The sequence below is a fragment of the Anolis carolinensis genome, chromosome 2 (genome assembly GCF_035594765.1).
Source record: "Anolis carolinensis isolate JA03-04 chromosome 2, rAnoCar3.1.pri, whole genome shotgun sequence".
Taxonomy (NCBI): Eukaryota; Metazoa; Chordata; class Lepidosauria; order Squamata; family Dactyloidae; genus Anolis; species Anolis carolinensis.
The window spans coordinates 8,891,449-8,908,375 of record NC_085842.1 but is presented as its reverse complement, the minus strand read 5'-3'; the positions used below and the strand labels follow the sequence as shown (position 1 = coordinate 8,908,375).

The window sequence follows — 16,927 nt, the reverse complement described above, 5'->3', positions numbered from 1 at the left end:
AGGGGCGCTATCGAGCCCCCTGGGAGGCGGGGCCACACTTGGCCCCGCCGCGCGCGCCCTGGCCCCGCCTCCCGCGCCGTGGGGGTGGGGTCAGGGCGCCCGCACGCAGCGTGGGAGGCGGGGCCAGATCTGACCACGCCTCCCGCGGTGCGGTGGGGGGGGGCGCAAAATTTTTTTTGCATACCCCCGAAAATTTCCTCGGGCCGGTCCTGACTATGAACAAATTCCTATGCAAACTGCACATCTCTTATTTTGAAGTAAAAAAAAAAACAAATGGGAATAAATACAGCCTCAATGTTAATCATAATCAGAATAAAAATAATAAAGAGGGTTGGAAGAGACCCCGTGGGCCATTTAGTCCAACTCCCTTCTGCCTTTGTGCACCAAAAGCACAAGCAAAACACCCCCGACAGATGACCACCCAGCCTCAATGTTCATAATAATAATAATAATAATAATAATAATAATAATAATAAATCACACAGTCTTAAACTCATGGGAAGTGTTCAACTTGTGATTTTCGAAATCCAGCATATATATCTCGTTTGCTGTGTGTTATACTGTGTCTTTGTGTCAACAATAATAATAATAATAATAATAATAATAATAATAATAATAATAATAATGGGGGTTGGAAGAGATCCCTTGGGCCACTTAGTCCAACCCCCTTCTGCCTTTGTGCACCAAAAGCTCTGGCAAAGCACCCCTTAATAATTAATTATTAATTAAATAATAATTAAAATACCATTATAAACAAGCAAAGCTTTGGAAGGCGCGCACAACACATCCACTACTCCCCATTCATGAGCAAAGGCAGGGTCTTACTTGTCTTAGGTGATCCCTCGTAGCTCGAGGACGATTGTCTTCCATCTTGGGGGTGGGTTCTTAGGTTGCTGAAAAGACTGATTCTTGACCCACATATTCTCCCGCAGTGAGGACATCGGTTTCCAGGTGGAAGGCGGTCCTGGTCGGGGTTGGCTTGACGCTCCTTCCTCTTGGCACGTTTCTCCCTTAAGCCCTCCGTTCGTGCCTCTTCAAACTCCGCAGCACTGCTGGTCACAGCTGACCTCCAATTAGAGCGCTCAAGGGCCAGGGCTTCCCAGTTCTCAGTGTCTATGCCACAGTTTTTAAGGTTGGCTTTGAGCCCATCTTTAAATCTCTTTTCCTGCCCACCAACATTCCGTTTCCCATTCTTGAGTTCAGAGTAGAGGAGCTGCTTTGGGAGACGGTGATCTTTGGGCATTCGGAAAACGTGGCCTTTAGTCCAGCGCAGTTGATGGCGTAGGAGCATCGCTTCAATACTGGTGGTCTTTGCTTCTTCCAGCACGCTGACATTTGTCCGCCTGTCTTCCCAAGAGATTTGCAGGATTTTCCTGAGGCAACGCTGATGGAAACGCTCCAGGAGTTTGGTGTGACGTCTGTAGACCGTCCACGTTTCGCAGGCGTAGAGCAGGGTTGGGAGGGGAATGGCTTTCTAAACAAGCACCTTGGTCTCTCTACGGATGTCCCGGTCATCAAACACTCTCTGCTTCATACGGAAAAATGCTGCACTCGCAGAGCTCAGGCGGTGTTGTATTTCAGTGTCGATGTTGACGTTTGTGGAGAGGTGGCTGCCAAGGTAGCGGAAATGGTCAACGTTTTCTAATGTGACACCGTTAAGCTGTATTCCTGGCTTTGCAGAGGGTTTAACTGGAGCCCCCAGATGGCGTAGTGGACTAAGTGACTTGAAGGTTGGGTTGCTGACCTGAAAGCTGCCAGGTTCGAATCCCACCTGGGGAGAGTGTGGATGAGCTCCCTCTATCAGCTCCAGCTCCATGCGGGGACATGAGAGAAGCCTCCCACAAGGATGGTAAAAACATCAAAACATCCGGGCGTCCCCTGGGCAACGTCCTTGCAAACGGCCAATTCTCTCACTCCAGAAGCAACTCAGGTTGCTCCTGACACGAAAAAAAAAAGAGGGTTTAGCTGGTGCCTGTTGGAAGAGCACTTTGGTTTTCTCGATGTTCAGTGAGAGGCCGATCTTCTCGTATGCTTCTGCGAAGGTGTTGAGAGTGGCTTGTAGGTCTTCTTCTGAATGCGCACAGACTACGTTGTCATCAGCATATTGGAGTTCTATAACAGATGTTGTGGTGACCTTGGTTTTAGCTTTCAGTCTGCTGAGGTTAAATAGCTTGCCATCTGTCCGATAGATGATTTCCACTCCGGTGGGAAGCTTCCCATCAACAAGGTGAAGTATCATAGCGATGAAGATGGAAAATAAGGTGGGGGCAATGACACATCCCTGTTTGACACCTGATTCCACCTTCACTTTGGGAGCCGTTGCTGTCTAAGACTGTTGCCATCATGTCATCATGGAGGAGCCGCAGGATGTTCACAAATTTGTCAGGGCACCCGATTTTTTGGAGGATGGTCCAGAGAGCGCTGCGATTCACTGTGTCGAATGCAAGGTCAATGAATGCCATGTACAGAGGTTGGTTTTGTTCCCTGCATTTTTCTTGGAGCTGTCGTGCAGTGAAGATCATGTCCGCTGTTCCTCTGGAGGGACGGAAGCTGTGCTGGGATTCTGGGAGGGTGTCTTGAGACAGGGAGAAGGCGGTTTGCAAGGATTCTTGCGAGGATTTTCCCGGCAGAGGTTAGAAGGGAGATACCACGATAGTTCCCACAGTCTGTTCTGTCCCCTTTCTTGAAAAGGGTGATGATGGTGGCATCCTTGAAGTCAGCTGGGATTTTCTCGGTCATCCACACCTTTTCAATGAGCTGGTGGAGTTGTTGTATCAGCTCAGGTCCACCCTCTTTGAAGATTTCAGCAGGAATCCCATCAGGTCCGCTGGCTTTGTTGTTTTTTTGTTGGCTGATGGCGTTGCTGACTTCTTCCAAACTAGGCAGTGCTGCAAGCTCATCCCTGGTTTGTTGTTGCGGGATTTGTGAGAGGGTCTCTTCGGCCACATTGGAGCTGCGATTCAGCAGGTTCTGGCAGTGCTCTTTTCAACGTAGTGCAATTGATGTTTTGTCCTTCAGAATTTTGGTTCCATCTGATGAGCGTAGGGGCTGTATGCCATGGTTTCTTGGTCCATAGATGATCTTTGAGGCTTTGAAAAATCCCTGAGCGTCATGGGTATCTGCAAGGTGTTGGATTTCTTCAGCCTTCTTTGTCCACCAGATGTTCTTGAGTTCTCTGGTCCTTCTTTGGACCTCAGCTTTTGCACTGGCACAGATCTTTTTCTTGGCAGCACAGTTGGTGTCTCTCTGCCATGTTTGGAAGGCTTTCCTTTTGTTATCAATTAGCTGTTGGATCTCTTTGTCATTATCGTCAAACCAGTGTTGATGTTTCTTAGTTTGGTATCCAATGGTTTCTTCGCAGGCTGTGATGATGGAGGTCTTCAGTTTGTTCCAATGTTCCTCAACATTTTCGGGGTGTTCTGTGGGTAGATGATCCTTGAGTGTTGTTTGGAGAAGGGCTCGTTTGAAGGGCTCCTGGAGGGCTTGGGTGTTCATTTTGCGCCTTGTTTTTCTTCCTTGGAGTCTGCGTTTGGGGACGATCTTGATAGCCATCGTGGATCGGATTAACCTGTGGTCCGTCCAGCAGTCATCAGCACCTGTCATGGCTCTTGTGAGAAGCACATCGCGGCGGTCTCTGGCACGTGTGATAACATAGTCCAAGAGGTGCCAATGCTTTGACCGAGGGTGCTTCCATGATGTCTTGAGCTTGTTTTTCTAGCAGAAGAGCGTGTTGGTGATGATAAGGTTGTGCTCTCCGCATTTGGTGAGAAACAAGATGCCATTTGAGTTGCTGTTTCCGACCCCGTCTTTTCCTATGATCCCCAGGCACAGGTCGGAGTCCCATCCGACTCTGGCATTAAAGTCCCCCAGGAGGATGATTTTGTCCTCCTTAGGTCTCTCCGATAGGATGGTGTCCAGCTGACAGTAAAAATTTTCCTTGATGTCTTCGTCAGCATCTAGTGTTGGTGCATAGGCGCATATGATGGTTGCCTGTTGGTTTTTGGCAAGGTTAATTTGGAGGGTTGAGAGTCGTTCGTTGATGCCAGTGGGTGCTTCAGTCAGGTGCTTCACCAGGTTGTTTCTGATAGCAAAGCCAACTCCGTGTATTCTTCACTCTTCTTCAGGCAGTCCCTTCCAGAAGAAGGTGTAGCCTCCCTTTTCTTCCTTCCGCTACCCCTCTCCTGCTCTCTGGGTCTCCTGAAGGGCTGCTATGTCGATCTTAAAGCGTCCCAGCTCCCTTGCAATGAGAGCAGTCCTGCGTTCGGGGCGTTCGCTGTCAGTGTTATCTAACAATGTCCGTATGTTCCATGTTCCAAAGTTCATTTCTCTTTTTTGGCCGCAGAGTGGTGACCCCTCTGGACGCGGCAGTCCAGTCAGGGTAGGAGAGGCAGACTATGTTTAGGGCACCTTTTCTAGCCCCTTCCCCGTGTGGGGTGAGCAGAGCGGATCCTAAAAAGGGGTGCTCAGTCATGGATACAGCTGCCGGACTACTCAACTGCCTCGGTCCTTGAGGTAGAACGACTGAGTTCATATCCACCGCCCATGTGCCAGTCTGTGACTAGGGGCTTCCAGACTTCACAGTCCTGCCCCCGTCGCCACTCGCTGATCGCCATGGGACTTTTGTAGGTTTGTTTTTATTTTTGTTGGAAGACGCCTGTGCGCGATTTTTTTTAATGTGTGGAGGTCAGTGCACGGCCGGTCAACACACAGTCTTCACAGAGTGAGGTTCCAGCAGTGGTGTGGTTAACACAACGAGAGTGGCTTCTCAGTCTGTTGCAGCCTTCTTCCGCCTTCACAGCCGTTGTAACATGTACCATGTTATCCTCCGCCTGCTCCGCCGTTGAGGTCTTTGGGTCTTCGGATTGTGCTTGGTCTGGAACCTCCCCTGCGGCCACTCCTGGGAGTGCATCACTCCAGTGGTTGTGCCCACAGGTTCATCGGAACACGCAAGCCCCCTCACCACGTCAAGGTGACAATCCATCGAGGGGGAAAGGCAGGGAAGGAAGGAAGGAAGGAAGGAAGGAAGGAAGGAAGGAAGGAAGGAAGGAAGGAAGGAAGGAAGGAAGGAAGGAAGGAAGGAAGGCAGCCCTTTCTGGGCCGGGAGGAGTGCAGAAGGACTTGAAGAGAAAGGAAGGGAGAAAGAGGAGGCTCAAAAAGCCACTCAGAGGAAAAATCTCTCAAGCTTTGGAAAAGTTAGGCCAGGCATGGACAGATATAGGGTTGGGGAGTGACGGGGCAAGGCAGTCTGGGAGGGAGGAGGAGACCAAGGGCAGTTGGCTCAAGGGGGGGTGGTTGGTGCACGGGGAGAATCCTGGGCAGCCATGTCTTTCTCTAAGCCTGGGACATGGTGGCCGACCACGTCCTCAGGTTGAGGAGGAGACATGCAGCTGACAAGTGCTCCAAGGATCTCTCAGCAGCTACATGTCTCTGCCTTGGCTCTCCTCTCAGCTTGGAGACGTGGCAGGCTGCCACGTCCCCAGTCTGAGAGGAGAAGGAGATACATGGCTGGCAAGAGCTCCATAGAGACGTGGCAGGCTGTGCTCTACAGCACTAGGCTGTTGTTCTTCATGTCCAATCAGATCTTTCCCTGGTCAACCCCTGATGAGACTTTCTTCTCTTTTTCTGGCAGGTAGTCTCTGAACAAGTCTTGTGAAGAACATCTTGTGAGAGCTTTGTCCTAGGGATGCCCTAAGTCTAAAATGACTTGAAGGTACACAGCACTGACAAGAACAAGAAATAAAGAGAAACTATATTTCAGGTTATATACCTGTGTAACCAAGGGGGAAAGGAAAGATTGTGCTGTAAAAAGAGGGGAAAGAGTCCAGAAGACTACAGCAATACAAAGACCGAGAAGAGGAAATCCTGTGCTGTTCAGTTCATAACTCTGAGCTTCTATTGTATATGAATCAAATGTAAAAGAATGGAAAATGATTTACATTGCGATCTGAGACCACAGGCAGGGGAGAAGGTAGAGACGTGTATGATATGTGGTAAAGGTTTCAGTGGGAGAAGTTCTCTTGTTAAGCATGAACGGACTCACACTGGGGAGAAGCCATATCAATGCATGCAATGTGGAAAGAGCTTCAGTCGGAGTGACAAACTGTATGATCATCAGAGGGCCCACACAGGGGAGAAGCCGTTTGAATGCACGGAATGTGGAAAGAGCTTCAGTCAGAGTGGGGACCTGCAGTCCCATCAAAGGACGCACACAGGGGAGAAGCCATATCAATGCATGGAATGTGGAAAGAGCTTCAGTCGGCGTGGATATCTCCTTACCCATCAAAGGACCCACACAGGAGAGAAGCCGTATGAATGCATAGAATGTGGAAAGAGCTTCAGTCACAGTGGTAGTCTACATTCCCATCAAAGGACCCACACAGGGGAGAAGCCGTATGAATGCATGGAATGTGGAAAGAGCTTCAGTAACAGTAGAGATCTGCGTTGCCATCAAAGGATCCACACAGGAGAGAGGCCATATCAATGCATGGAATGTGGAGAGAGCTTCAATCAGAGTGGACACCTCCGTTCCCATGAAAGAACCCACACAGGGGAGAAACCCCATAAATGCATGGAATGTGGAGAGAGCTTCAGTCGGAATGGATATCTCCTTGCCCATCAAAGGACCCACACAGGAGAGAAGCCATTTCAATGTACAGAATGTGGAAAGAGCTTTGTTCACAGTGGAGACCTGCGTTGCCATCAAAGAACCCACACGGGGGAGAAGCCGTATGAATGCATGGAATGTGGAAAGAGCTTCAGCCACAGTGGGTATCTCCTTACCCATCAAAGGATCCACACAGGAGAGAAGCCATTTCAGTGCATGGAATGTGGAAAGAGATTCGGTCGGAGTGGACATCTGCGTTCCCATCAAAGGACCCATGCAGGGGAGAAACCCTATAAATGCATGGAATGTGGAGAGAGCTTCGGTCAGAGTGGGCATCTATGTTCCCATCAAGGGACCCACACAGAATAGAAGCCACAAGAATGCATGGGATATAGAATGAGCTTCAGGAAAAATTCAGCTTGCACTAGACATCAAAAAACTTAGATATGGCTAGTGGAAGAAACCTGCCTTTGAGTTTCCTAGTTTTCCTGAAAGAACCTTTACATTTCCCCAAACAAGGACTGTATCCCTATGCAGGTGGACAAAGACAAAGAAGGCCATCACCTTGTGCTCCATCTTTCATGGACAGCAATTTGTGTGACATTAGTCAACTGCTGCTGAGGGCCGGTCCCATCTTAGTACTGCAGCCAATTTGGAAGAAGATAGCCTGACTTCCTCCTCCTCCTCATGAAGAAAAGCATCCAAGGCTTCTGGGATGATCTCTGAAAAGTCTGAAATGAGCAGAAGCTAAGATCTCATAGAATCCTAGAGTTAGAAGAGACCTCGTGGGCCATCCAGTCCAACCCCCTGTCAAGAAGCAGGAAAATGGCACTCAAAGCACCCCCAACATATGGCGATTCAGCCTCCAAAGGAGAAGCCTCCACCACAGCCCAGGGCAAAGACTGCCATTGCTGAACAGCTCTCACAGTTAGGAAGTTCTTCCTCTTCCTCAGGTGGAATCTCCTTTCCTGTTGTTTGAAGCTGTTGTTCCATTGCGTCCTAGTCTCCAGGGCAGTAGAACACAAGGTTGCTCCCTCCTCCCTATGACTTCCCCTCACATAGTTATACATGACAATCATGTCTCCTCTCAGCCCTCTCTTCTGCAGGCTAAACATGGCCAGCTCTTTAAGCCGCTCCTCATAGGGCTTGTTCTCCCGAACCCTGCTCTTTTTAGTCGCCCTCCTCTGGACACCCTCCAGCTTCTCAACATCTCCCTTCAGTTGCGGTGCCCAGAATTGGACTCATTGTGATTCCAAGTGTGGTCCAACCAAGGCAGAATAGGAGGGCCTCATTGACCATCTAGTCCAACCCACCTGCCAAGAAGCAGGAAATTGCATTCAATCGCAATTGATTTCTCTGGATCTAGACTCCTGTTTATGCAGGCCAAAATCCCATTGGCCTTTTAAGCTGCCGCATCACATTGTTGGCTCATGTTTAACTTGTTCGTGCGAACTCAAATATTTTTTTTCACACATACTGCTGTTGAGCCAGGTATCTCCCATTCTGTATCTTTGCATTCCATTTCTTTCTACCTAAGTCGAGTATCTTGCATTTGTCCCTGTTGAACTTCATTTTGCTAGATATGGTCCATCTATCTAATCTGCTAAATTGGCTCTCCCTCCCAATTTGGTGTCATCTGCAAACTTGATGACCCTTCGTCTAAGTCATTAATAAAGATGTTGAACAGAACTGGGCCCAGGATGGAACCCTGCGGCACTCCACTTGTGACTTCTTTCCAGGATGAAGAAGATGCATGAGTGAGCATCCTCTGGGACCTTGTCAAAGGAAGGCCTTACTGAAATCCAGATACGCTACAGCTACATCGTTCCCTGCATCTACCCGGCTCGTAATTCTATCCAAAAAAGAAATCAGATTAGTCTGACATGACTTGTTTTTGATAAATCCATGTTGACTATTACCGTGTTTCCCCAAAAATAAGACAGTGTCTTATATTAATTTTTGTTCCCAAATTGCTCTAGGTCTTATTTTCAGGGGATGTCTTATTTTTCCATGAAGAATTCACATTTATTGTTGAACCAAAATATATTAACATTTATTATATACTGTACAGTAATTGTCATCACAAACCAGCATAAGCAGATAAAATGTGAATCCTATCAATAATTTCTTGTTACTACAATTATTTCCATATACAATACTCTATGGTATGTACATTTACCAATCCTGCATGTTCTGGTGTTCTGTTTAGCGGCCATGCTTCCCAACAAAAACTTTGCTAGGTCATATTTTTGGGGAAACAGGGTAGCTATGACCGCATTCGTTTCTAAGTGTTTGCAGACCACTTCCTTCATGATCTTTTCCAGAATCTTGTCTGGTATCAACGAGCAGCTAGGTATTCCTGGACAACTTGTTTTCCTATTTGGGGTTGGATTTCCCCTAATCCATCATCCATTCCATGTTGATGAGGTTGAGGAGGGCTTTCTTTTTGTGAGAAGACTGAGGCAAAGAAGACATTAAGTGTCTCTACCCTTTCCCTGTCCCCTGTCAGCATTTCCCCATCTTCTTCTCGCAGAGGCCTTATCACCTCCTTGTTTCTCCTTTTTCTACTGACGTTAGCAAAGAGGCCCCATTTATTGTTTGTAATGCCCCTAGCAAGCCTGAGTTTGTTTTGCGCTTTCGCCTTGCAAACCTTTTCCCTACAGGAGGTAGTTATTCGATAAAAGGGTCTGGAAAAGAATAGCTCTTTGTTAGCAGATAGTGTCATACATTCGTACTCTTGTCCTGGATCTTGGCTCTGATGCCCCTCGGATAGAATTCTTGTTCCTATAATCCTGTTCTGGATTCTGTTGTATCCTGAATCCTTGACTCTAAATTCTGACCGATTTCCTGGCTTGATTTATGGACTTGGGGTTCAGTTTGCACCCCTGCCTATCTGGCTTGACTGACTCTGACTTCAGTTTGCATAGTTGTATTTTTTGTTGTTATTTTATGAACTGTGATTAATGAACTCCTGGCATCTGACTATTGGCAATAGTGTATTCTTGCTCCTCAACGCGTGACTCCGTAGTACTTGGCTTGTCTGCATTAATTGGACTCTTGGCTTGTGTTCATCGTTACTCTGGCAGTGTGCTGTAATTCTCTTATTTTAGCCAGACCTTGAAAATACTCAAGACTTTGTTTTCTTATGAGTAAATATGGCTTTGGCTTACCTTGTATGTAATAAAGCTCAGCCTTGATGCTGGGAGAGCCCTGCAACATGACCATCAATTTTACTTTGTGTATTTTCATCCCTGCTTTGTTTGAACTCCCTGTATTAATTGAGACTGCTTAATCACTACCATTGGCAAAGGGTCCATTAGGATTCAAAGCATCTCTCCCTAACGACAGAGAATGGAAGACAAAGATTGATGACGTCTGCTGATGAAGATTCACCCAGGAATCCCACCCATGGGAGAAATTCAGAATAGAAATGAATAAATAATAACCACAATAAATAATAATTCATGAATCTGTTTAGATTGATAAATTAAGTTGATGAAGGGAACTATTGTTCAACTACAAGCAAGATTTGGAGTTACTAATTAACTAGTTATAATAATTGAATAAATTGTTTATTTTGGGTTTTAGGAATTAGTTTGATATTTTTAAAATGGAAAAGTAAATCTAGGAAAGCATTTAAAAGTGAGTCAATAGAGATAAAAGCCAGGATGCAGCGAGAGTTTTGTAGATTCATTTTTCTGTTTATACCTGTTGTTCTTATTGTGTAGATATGTGTCCTTGTTCCTTTTATGTTTGTTAAGTAGCCCTTTTAAATAAAAATACCAAAATTATAATTTGTGTAAACCTGTTTTTGTTTTTTTAAAAATAAAAATGAGGTTTTTTTTAAAAAAAAGAGTATGGTGCAGCAGTTAGGAAAGCCAGTGTGATTCTAGACTGTACCAATAGGAGTATAGTGTCCGGATTCAGGGAAGTCATTGTCGCTAACAAAGCAACACAGGATATCATTTAAAGCCAAAAAACACACACATTAAAATTAAACATTCACACTATTTAAAACAAACAAACAATTCAATCCAATTAGAAGCCTATTCTGAGCCCTCCCAGCAAAAGTAAGCAGGCCCAACCAGTCATCTTGTGGCAATTAAAGCACTAATGCAAGTGACACTTTCAGTTGGGCCAATACATTTGAGGGCAACAAGCAGGGCTCGGAGCTGGCTGTCCTCCCAGGAGACTGAAGAGCCAGAACTAGGAGGCAAATTGGGCCCCCCAATCTGCATTGATTGTAAGGAGAAAGCCATGGCACTTGTGAATGTGATCAGTAAACACTCTGGGGGACCATTTATCTGGTGGCACAAGCTATACAATGTGCTGCTTAGGAAACAAGCCTGGTCCTACCCAGGTGACGGTCTCAGCTTAACGGGCAGGTGATGCTCAATAAAATCCCTGCAAATGGGCTCCCGGGGCCCAAGAGGGGCCTGTAGTGGGTGCAGTGAACTTGATGCCTTCCCTCCTACCCCTTTAGCCATAGCTCAAACATCATCCTTAGCACATCATGATAGTTTTGGCCACAATATTGTCTCATAAGCAAATGCAGACTTTTGCCTTTACTTTTCCTTGGTTTACAATTTTAATATTTTCCCATCCTTGTTGCCTTTCTCTGAATCTGCTGCAGTTGGACAGTGTCCTTTCTAAAATGGGCTGAATTGAGCGGAACCGGGCAGGAACCGTGTCTCCCACCCCACCCCAGGTGTTGCTGAACTGGAGGAAGGTGTTGATCTCCAGTATCCCCTGTCTTTCTGTGTGAAAATCCTAGTGATTTAGCCTTAAAGAGGTTTCCTAAATACACTAAGGAGGATGTGGAGATGTCAGGCAGAGGGGAATTTCTTTTTCCTTTTCTTCTTATTCAATTTCACTTTAAATGGTAGCGTTACTTAGTTTAAGATATGTGTGGCAGAGGCTTAGATGTTGGAGAACAATAATAAGTTTATTTCAGGCACAGAGCTTAGTGGTTAAGTAACTTCTTTAAAGGCACTTAGATAATGGTTGCAAATATAACTTATGATGAATACACTTTCAAAATACTTTCTCCTTTCCTTTTTCAACCAAAGCTATCAACTGAATCACTTTGGATCTAACTGGGATTGCTTCCCCTTACTACTCAGACTCTACAAATAAATATAAACAAGTCACCCAACTTGCTTAATTTGACACAACTAGAGGTCTGAGCTTCCCTGGTTTCCCTAACTTGGAACCAGTGTCTTCCCTGTGACTAAAAATCACAGACTAAACTGTTTTTAAAACATTCCCTCCTTTTCTCCTCCAAACGGCAGTTGGCTCCGCCCTCATTACTATGGCAACCTGCCTCAGAATGCTGAGCTGGTTACCATCCCCCACGCACTGGTAACTGATACTTACCCTTATAAACATAGTTAAACATGACTTTTAAAACGAAATTAAACATGACATCTATAAATCAAAATAAAAACACACTTCTTTACAGAAGGGTTGATAGGAGTTGGAGTGCAGAAACATCTGGAGGGCAGCAGGATTCCCACTCACCCTGAGGGTCCATCCACCAGTTTCCTGTACACCTTCTTTTTCATGTACTGCTGCTAGGCTTAGTGCCTTCCACCCAGTGCTTCTGCATCCCTGTCTCTGTTTTTGTGGAGTTTGCATTTTGCTTTGTTTTTCTCTTTGCATTTGTTCTGCCTGAAGTTACCTACCTTTGTTGAGTAAGAATGCAATATGACAAGGAACCTTGTAGCCTAATGTGCTCTCATTGTCTCCAGGTGCCTTGCTTCAGAAACGTGGGGCAGGGATCAGGCTGCAGGGATAGAGGATCAGGAAAATATATTTTTCCTGAGTTGGAAGAAATAATGATAAAAATAAATTTTATTTCTACCCCACCACCATCTCCCTAAAGGGATTCGGGGTGGCCAACAAAATACAGTGACGTGCCACATATACATAATACATAAATCTGAAATGATAAAATCAACAAATTTACAACCACACTGATACATAATTAAAATGTAAAGCATTACAATTCATAAAATCTACACAAGACAATGAAATACTTTTCTCCCAAGGCTGATGATCACTTGGGATGGCCTGTCCATACAGGTGGTCACTTAAATTCTGAGTTTGGAACATTGCAACCATAGCCCCTTTCTGTGCTGATTACACTCAGGTTGGATAACACTTTTAACACATTGCAGTGCAAAAAATCTCATACACAGAATCTTGGGAGACTATCATTTTTGCAGAGATTGTTCTTTGTTGGGAAAGTGTTAAATTACTTCTCACCAGGCAACGGGTTCATCAGAGTTGGGCCAGTCTTTCTTTCCTTTTCCCCTGCGCTTGCTACAGCACTAGGCTACTGTTCTTCATGTCCAATGAGATCTTTCTGTACTCTACTCTTGATAAGATTTTCCTCTCATTTTTCTGGCAGGTAACCTCTCAATGAACCTTGTGAAGAATACCTTGCTCTTTGCTTTAGGTCTGAAATGAAGGAGAGGGGAGGATTGTGCTGTAAAAAGAGTGGCTTGGTAAAGAGAAAAGAAGACTACAGCAATACAGAGACTGAGAAGAGGAAATCTTGTCCTGTTCAGGAGTACATATCTACAAACTTCTGGCATAATATTTGAATCATAAATGTAACAGAATGGAAAATCCCAATTCTTTCTCAAAATCACACACAGGGGAGAAGCTACATAATTGTATGGACTGTGGGAAATGTTTCATTAGGAGAAGTTATCTTACTAAACACCAACGTACTCATACAGGACAGAAGCCATATAAATGTGTGGAATGTGGGAAGAGCTTCAGTGAGAGTGGACATCTGCGTTACCATCAACGAATTCATACAGGAGAGAAGCCATATAAATGCATGGAATGTGGAAAAAGCTTCATTCAGAGTGGACATCTGCGTTCCCATCAAAGGACGCACACAGGGGAGAAGCCACATAAATGCACTGAATGTGGAAAGACATTCACTCAGAGTGGAACTCTGCATATCCATCAAAAGACACACACAAGGGAGAAGCCACATAAATGCATGGAATGTGGAAAGAGCTTCAGTCACAGTGTGACTCTGCGTATCCATCAAAGAACCCATTCAGGGGATAAGCCACATAAATGCATGGAATGTGGCAAGAGCTTTAGTCACAATGCGAGTTTGCGTTCCCATCAAAGGACCCACACAGGAGAGAAACCACATAAATGCACGGAATGTGGAAAGATCTTCACTCAGAGTGGGCAGCTGCGTATCCATCAAAGGACCCATACAGGGGAGAAGCCGTTTGAATGCACGGAATGTGGAAAGAGCTTCAGTCAGAGTGGAACTCTGCATTCTCATCAAAGAACCCACACAGAGGAGAAGCCACATAAATGCATGGAATGTGGAAAGAGCTTCACTCAGAGTGGGCAGCTGCGTATCCATCAAAGGACCCACACAGGGGAGAAGCCACATCACTGCATGGAATGTGGAAAGAGTTTTAGTCACAGTGCGACTTTGCGTACCCATCAAAGGACCCACACAGGAGAGATGCCACATAAATGCATAGAATGTGGAAAGAGCTTCAGTCGTATTGGGAATCTACGTATCCATCAAAGGACCCATACAGGGGGAAAGCCATATAAATGTATCCAATGTGGAAAGAGCTTCAGTCAGACTGCACATCTGCTTTCCCATGAAAGGACCCACACAAGGGTGAAGCTACATAAATGCGTGGAATGTGGAAAAAGTTTTAGTCACAGTGGAAATCTGCGTTCCCATCAAAGGACACATACAGGGGAGAAACCACACAACTGCATGGAGTGTGGAAAGACCTTCAGTCGCAGTGAGAATCTGCGTACCCATCTAAGGACACATACAGGTGAGAAGCCATATCACTGCATGAAATGTGGAAAGAGTTTTAGTCACAGTGTGAGTTTGCATGCCCATCAAAGGACTCACACAGGAGAGGAGCCACATAAATGCATAGAATGTGGAAAGAGCTTCCGTCATAGTGGAAATCTACGTATCCATCAAACGATGCATACAGGGGAGAAGCCACATAAATGCATGGAATGTGGAAAGAGCTTCAGTCACAGTGGACATCTGCGAACACATCAAATGACCCATACAGGGGAGAAACCACATAAATGCATGGAATGTGGAAAGATTTTCACTCAGAGTGGACATCTGTCTTCCCATCAAAGGACCCATACAGGGGAAAAGCCATATAAATGCATGGAATGTGGAAAGAGCTTCAGCCAGAGTGCACATCTGCATTCTCATGAAAGGACGCACACAAAGGTGAAGCCACATAAATGCCTGGAATGTGGAAAGAGTTTCAGTCGCAGTGGGAATCTGCGTACCCATCAAAGGACACATACAGGGGAGAAGCCACATAAATGCATTGAATGTGGAAAGAGTTTCAGTAACAGTATGGGTCTGCGTACCCATCAAAGGAACCACACAAGGGAGACACCATATAAAGGCATGGAATGTGGAAAGAGCTGCACACAAGGTTTAGCATGCATTCGAGTTGAAGAGAGGGTCTTCATAGATGCCGGCCCAGTAAGTTGGCAGTCCAAATAAGATAAAGAACTGACCACAAGATAGAAGTATTGGACGCCACTCTATTACAGCTGTTTCCAGCCATTGCTTGCACTATATATTTCTCTTTCCTCTTCCCCTCCCTTAACAGTGTGTTTTCTTTTCCAAATCCTCCCTGACTCCCACTCCCAGGCTGGAGTTGCCCATTTTGGAAACTCTTATTTTTTAAGAGGGGGGAGGGGGTTGAGAGAATAAGAATAAGGGAATGTTTCGAAAAGGGAAAGGAGGGGGATCTTGTAAATAGTTAAGGAAACAGAGAAGATGATCCTAGAGGGACACCCGAGTCGTTTCCTGTCCTCCGGAAGGAAGATTGGGGGTGGCTTCCATGTGCCCTTCCTTCTCTGCCATGTGACTTCCTGTCTGCCATTGGTTAGAGGCCTTGCCCTAATTGTCGGCATGTGTAATCCATCGCCATCCTTGTTGTGTGAAGTTCTTCTTGCGTTTGTGAGTATCTTTGTATATTAAGAGAAAACCTGTAAATAGTTCTGAGTAGCAACTGAATCAAGAATAAAACCTCCAAGGACTTTGGATGAAAGTCAGAACTCAAGAGTGTTTATTCAAAGAGATGAACTACTTTACAAGGCCAGAGGCTGTGAAACTGTGACCAGGACTCTGCAGTGTTTTGGGGGTTGGAATCCACTCCTTGCCTATGAGACAGTCTGTCCCATTGTATAGCTGGAGGAGGCCGTGAGAGGACTGAATTCACCTGCCTGTCTAGCAGGGGTCTTGTGTGTGTGTTTTACTCTGCTTCTCCTTTCCTTCCATCACTCATTAACACTGACCACTTGTGCAGGCCTCACCTACACAATAGAAAGCATTTCCTGATGGTAAGAGCAGTTCAGTAGTGGAGTCTGCTCCTACTGGGAGTCCATAAGAGTCTCATCTAAAGGTTTGTAAGCAGAAACAGCATGGTCTTCTGATGGGGGTGCTTTGGTTGTTTGTTCCTGTATGGTCTGAGGATGATGAGCCCCTCAGCGCAAAAGCTGGGAGTGTTGTCGACCGCGTTTTTAGGGGATCGGGCCCCTTAAGGAGAGAACCGATCCGGTCCTGAGGGAACGGACCTTGGCGGAGCCGATAAGAGAATATGAGCCGCAATACAACCTGGAGCCAAAATGAAGAAGGTCCGCCAAAGATGAAGGAAAATCCGCCAAGGAGTCTTTATTGAGCGATTCAGCTGAAAAGGACACCAGTAGCTATCATTCAGTCTACTAGTGTATCATATGTTTCAAATAAAGCCATATTTATACAATGTTTCGGTCTGACAGCCCTTTGAATTTCCCGCCCCGCTCCCCCGCCTATCTGATCGCGGATAGGCTAGAAGGTTGAACGAGGCGGGCTTTCGTTTCCCGCCTTGCTCTGTTGGCCCAATAGAGAGCTGCTTTTTGTCCCCACTCGAGCCAATCAGGAGGGAGAAGGCGGGAGTTATTGAAACAATGAAGTGACAGGGCAGGAAATATCAGATTAGTCCTTGCCCGGCCGATTTCTAAAGGGATTAATGACAGTCATCAGGGGTCCCTGTCATGTACACTGATTTCAGATATGCCTTAAGGTGTCAGGGGGAAGTAAGGATGGGTGGCAATGGGCGCAGCAGGGCGTCTTCCTGAGATGTCCTGGAGTTTCCTTAGGATGAGATATGACAATGTTTGCCTTGGGGGCGAATCACCTTTAGGACTCAAGCCTTATATTGTCCATGCAATCTGAATTAGATTGGGTTAAACTGTGGCAGATTATCCTTTTGTTTTGGGGAAGGTAAACCTGGG

General features: G+C 45.8%; 5 protein-coding genes across 7 annotated transcripts in view; all 5 read left to right on the top strand.

The window, feature by feature from the left end:
- The window catches only part of LOC100558638 (zinc finger protein 239), a 33,046-nt gene extending 22,648 nt beyond the window's left edge, over positions 1–10,398 (top strand). For both annotated transcript variants that reach the window (XM_062973130.1, XM_062973129.1), the window contains exon 3: positions 5,630–10,398. In XM_062973130.1, coding sequence (XP_062829200.1) covers positions 5,921–6,973 — 1,053 coding nt within the window. In that variant the 5' untranslated portion in view covers positions 5,630–5,920 and the 3' untranslated portion in view covers positions 6,974–10,398. The remainder of the gene's footprint in view (positions 1–5,629) is intronic.
- Positions 1–15,702, top strand: part of LOC134292312 (zinc finger protein 883-like) — a 38,331-nt gene extending 22,629 nt beyond the window's left edge. For both annotated transcript variants that reach the window (XM_062973054.1, XM_062973055.1), the window contains exon 3: positions 13,017–15,702. In XM_062973054.1, coding sequence (XP_062829124.1) covers positions 13,230–15,149 — 1,920 coding nt within the window. In that variant the 5' untranslated portion in view covers positions 13,017–13,229 and the 3' untranslated portion in view covers positions 15,150–15,702. The remainder of the gene's footprint in view (positions 1–13,016) is intronic.
- The window catches only part of LOC134296957 (zinc finger protein 24-like), a 206,608-nt gene extending 190,088 nt beyond the window's left edge, over positions 1–16,520 (top strand). Inside the window, exon 3 of the mRNA XM_062973168.1 lies at positions 16,179–16,520. Within this exon, the coding sequence (XP_062829238.1) occupies positions 16,179–16,195 (17 nt within the window). The 3' untranslated portion in view covers positions 16,196–16,520. The remainder of the gene's footprint in view (positions 1–16,178) is intronic.
- Positions 1–16,927, top strand: part of LOC100562976 (zinc finger protein 658B) — a 488,523-nt gene that overhangs the window by 75,149 nt on the left and 396,447 nt on the right. The gene's annotated exons all lie outside the window — the stretch shown is intronic.
- Positions 1–16,927, top strand: part of LOC134296944 (zinc finger protein 239-like) — a 74,884-nt gene that overhangs the window by 22,624 nt on the left and 35,333 nt on the right. The gene's annotated exons all lie outside the window — the stretch shown is intronic.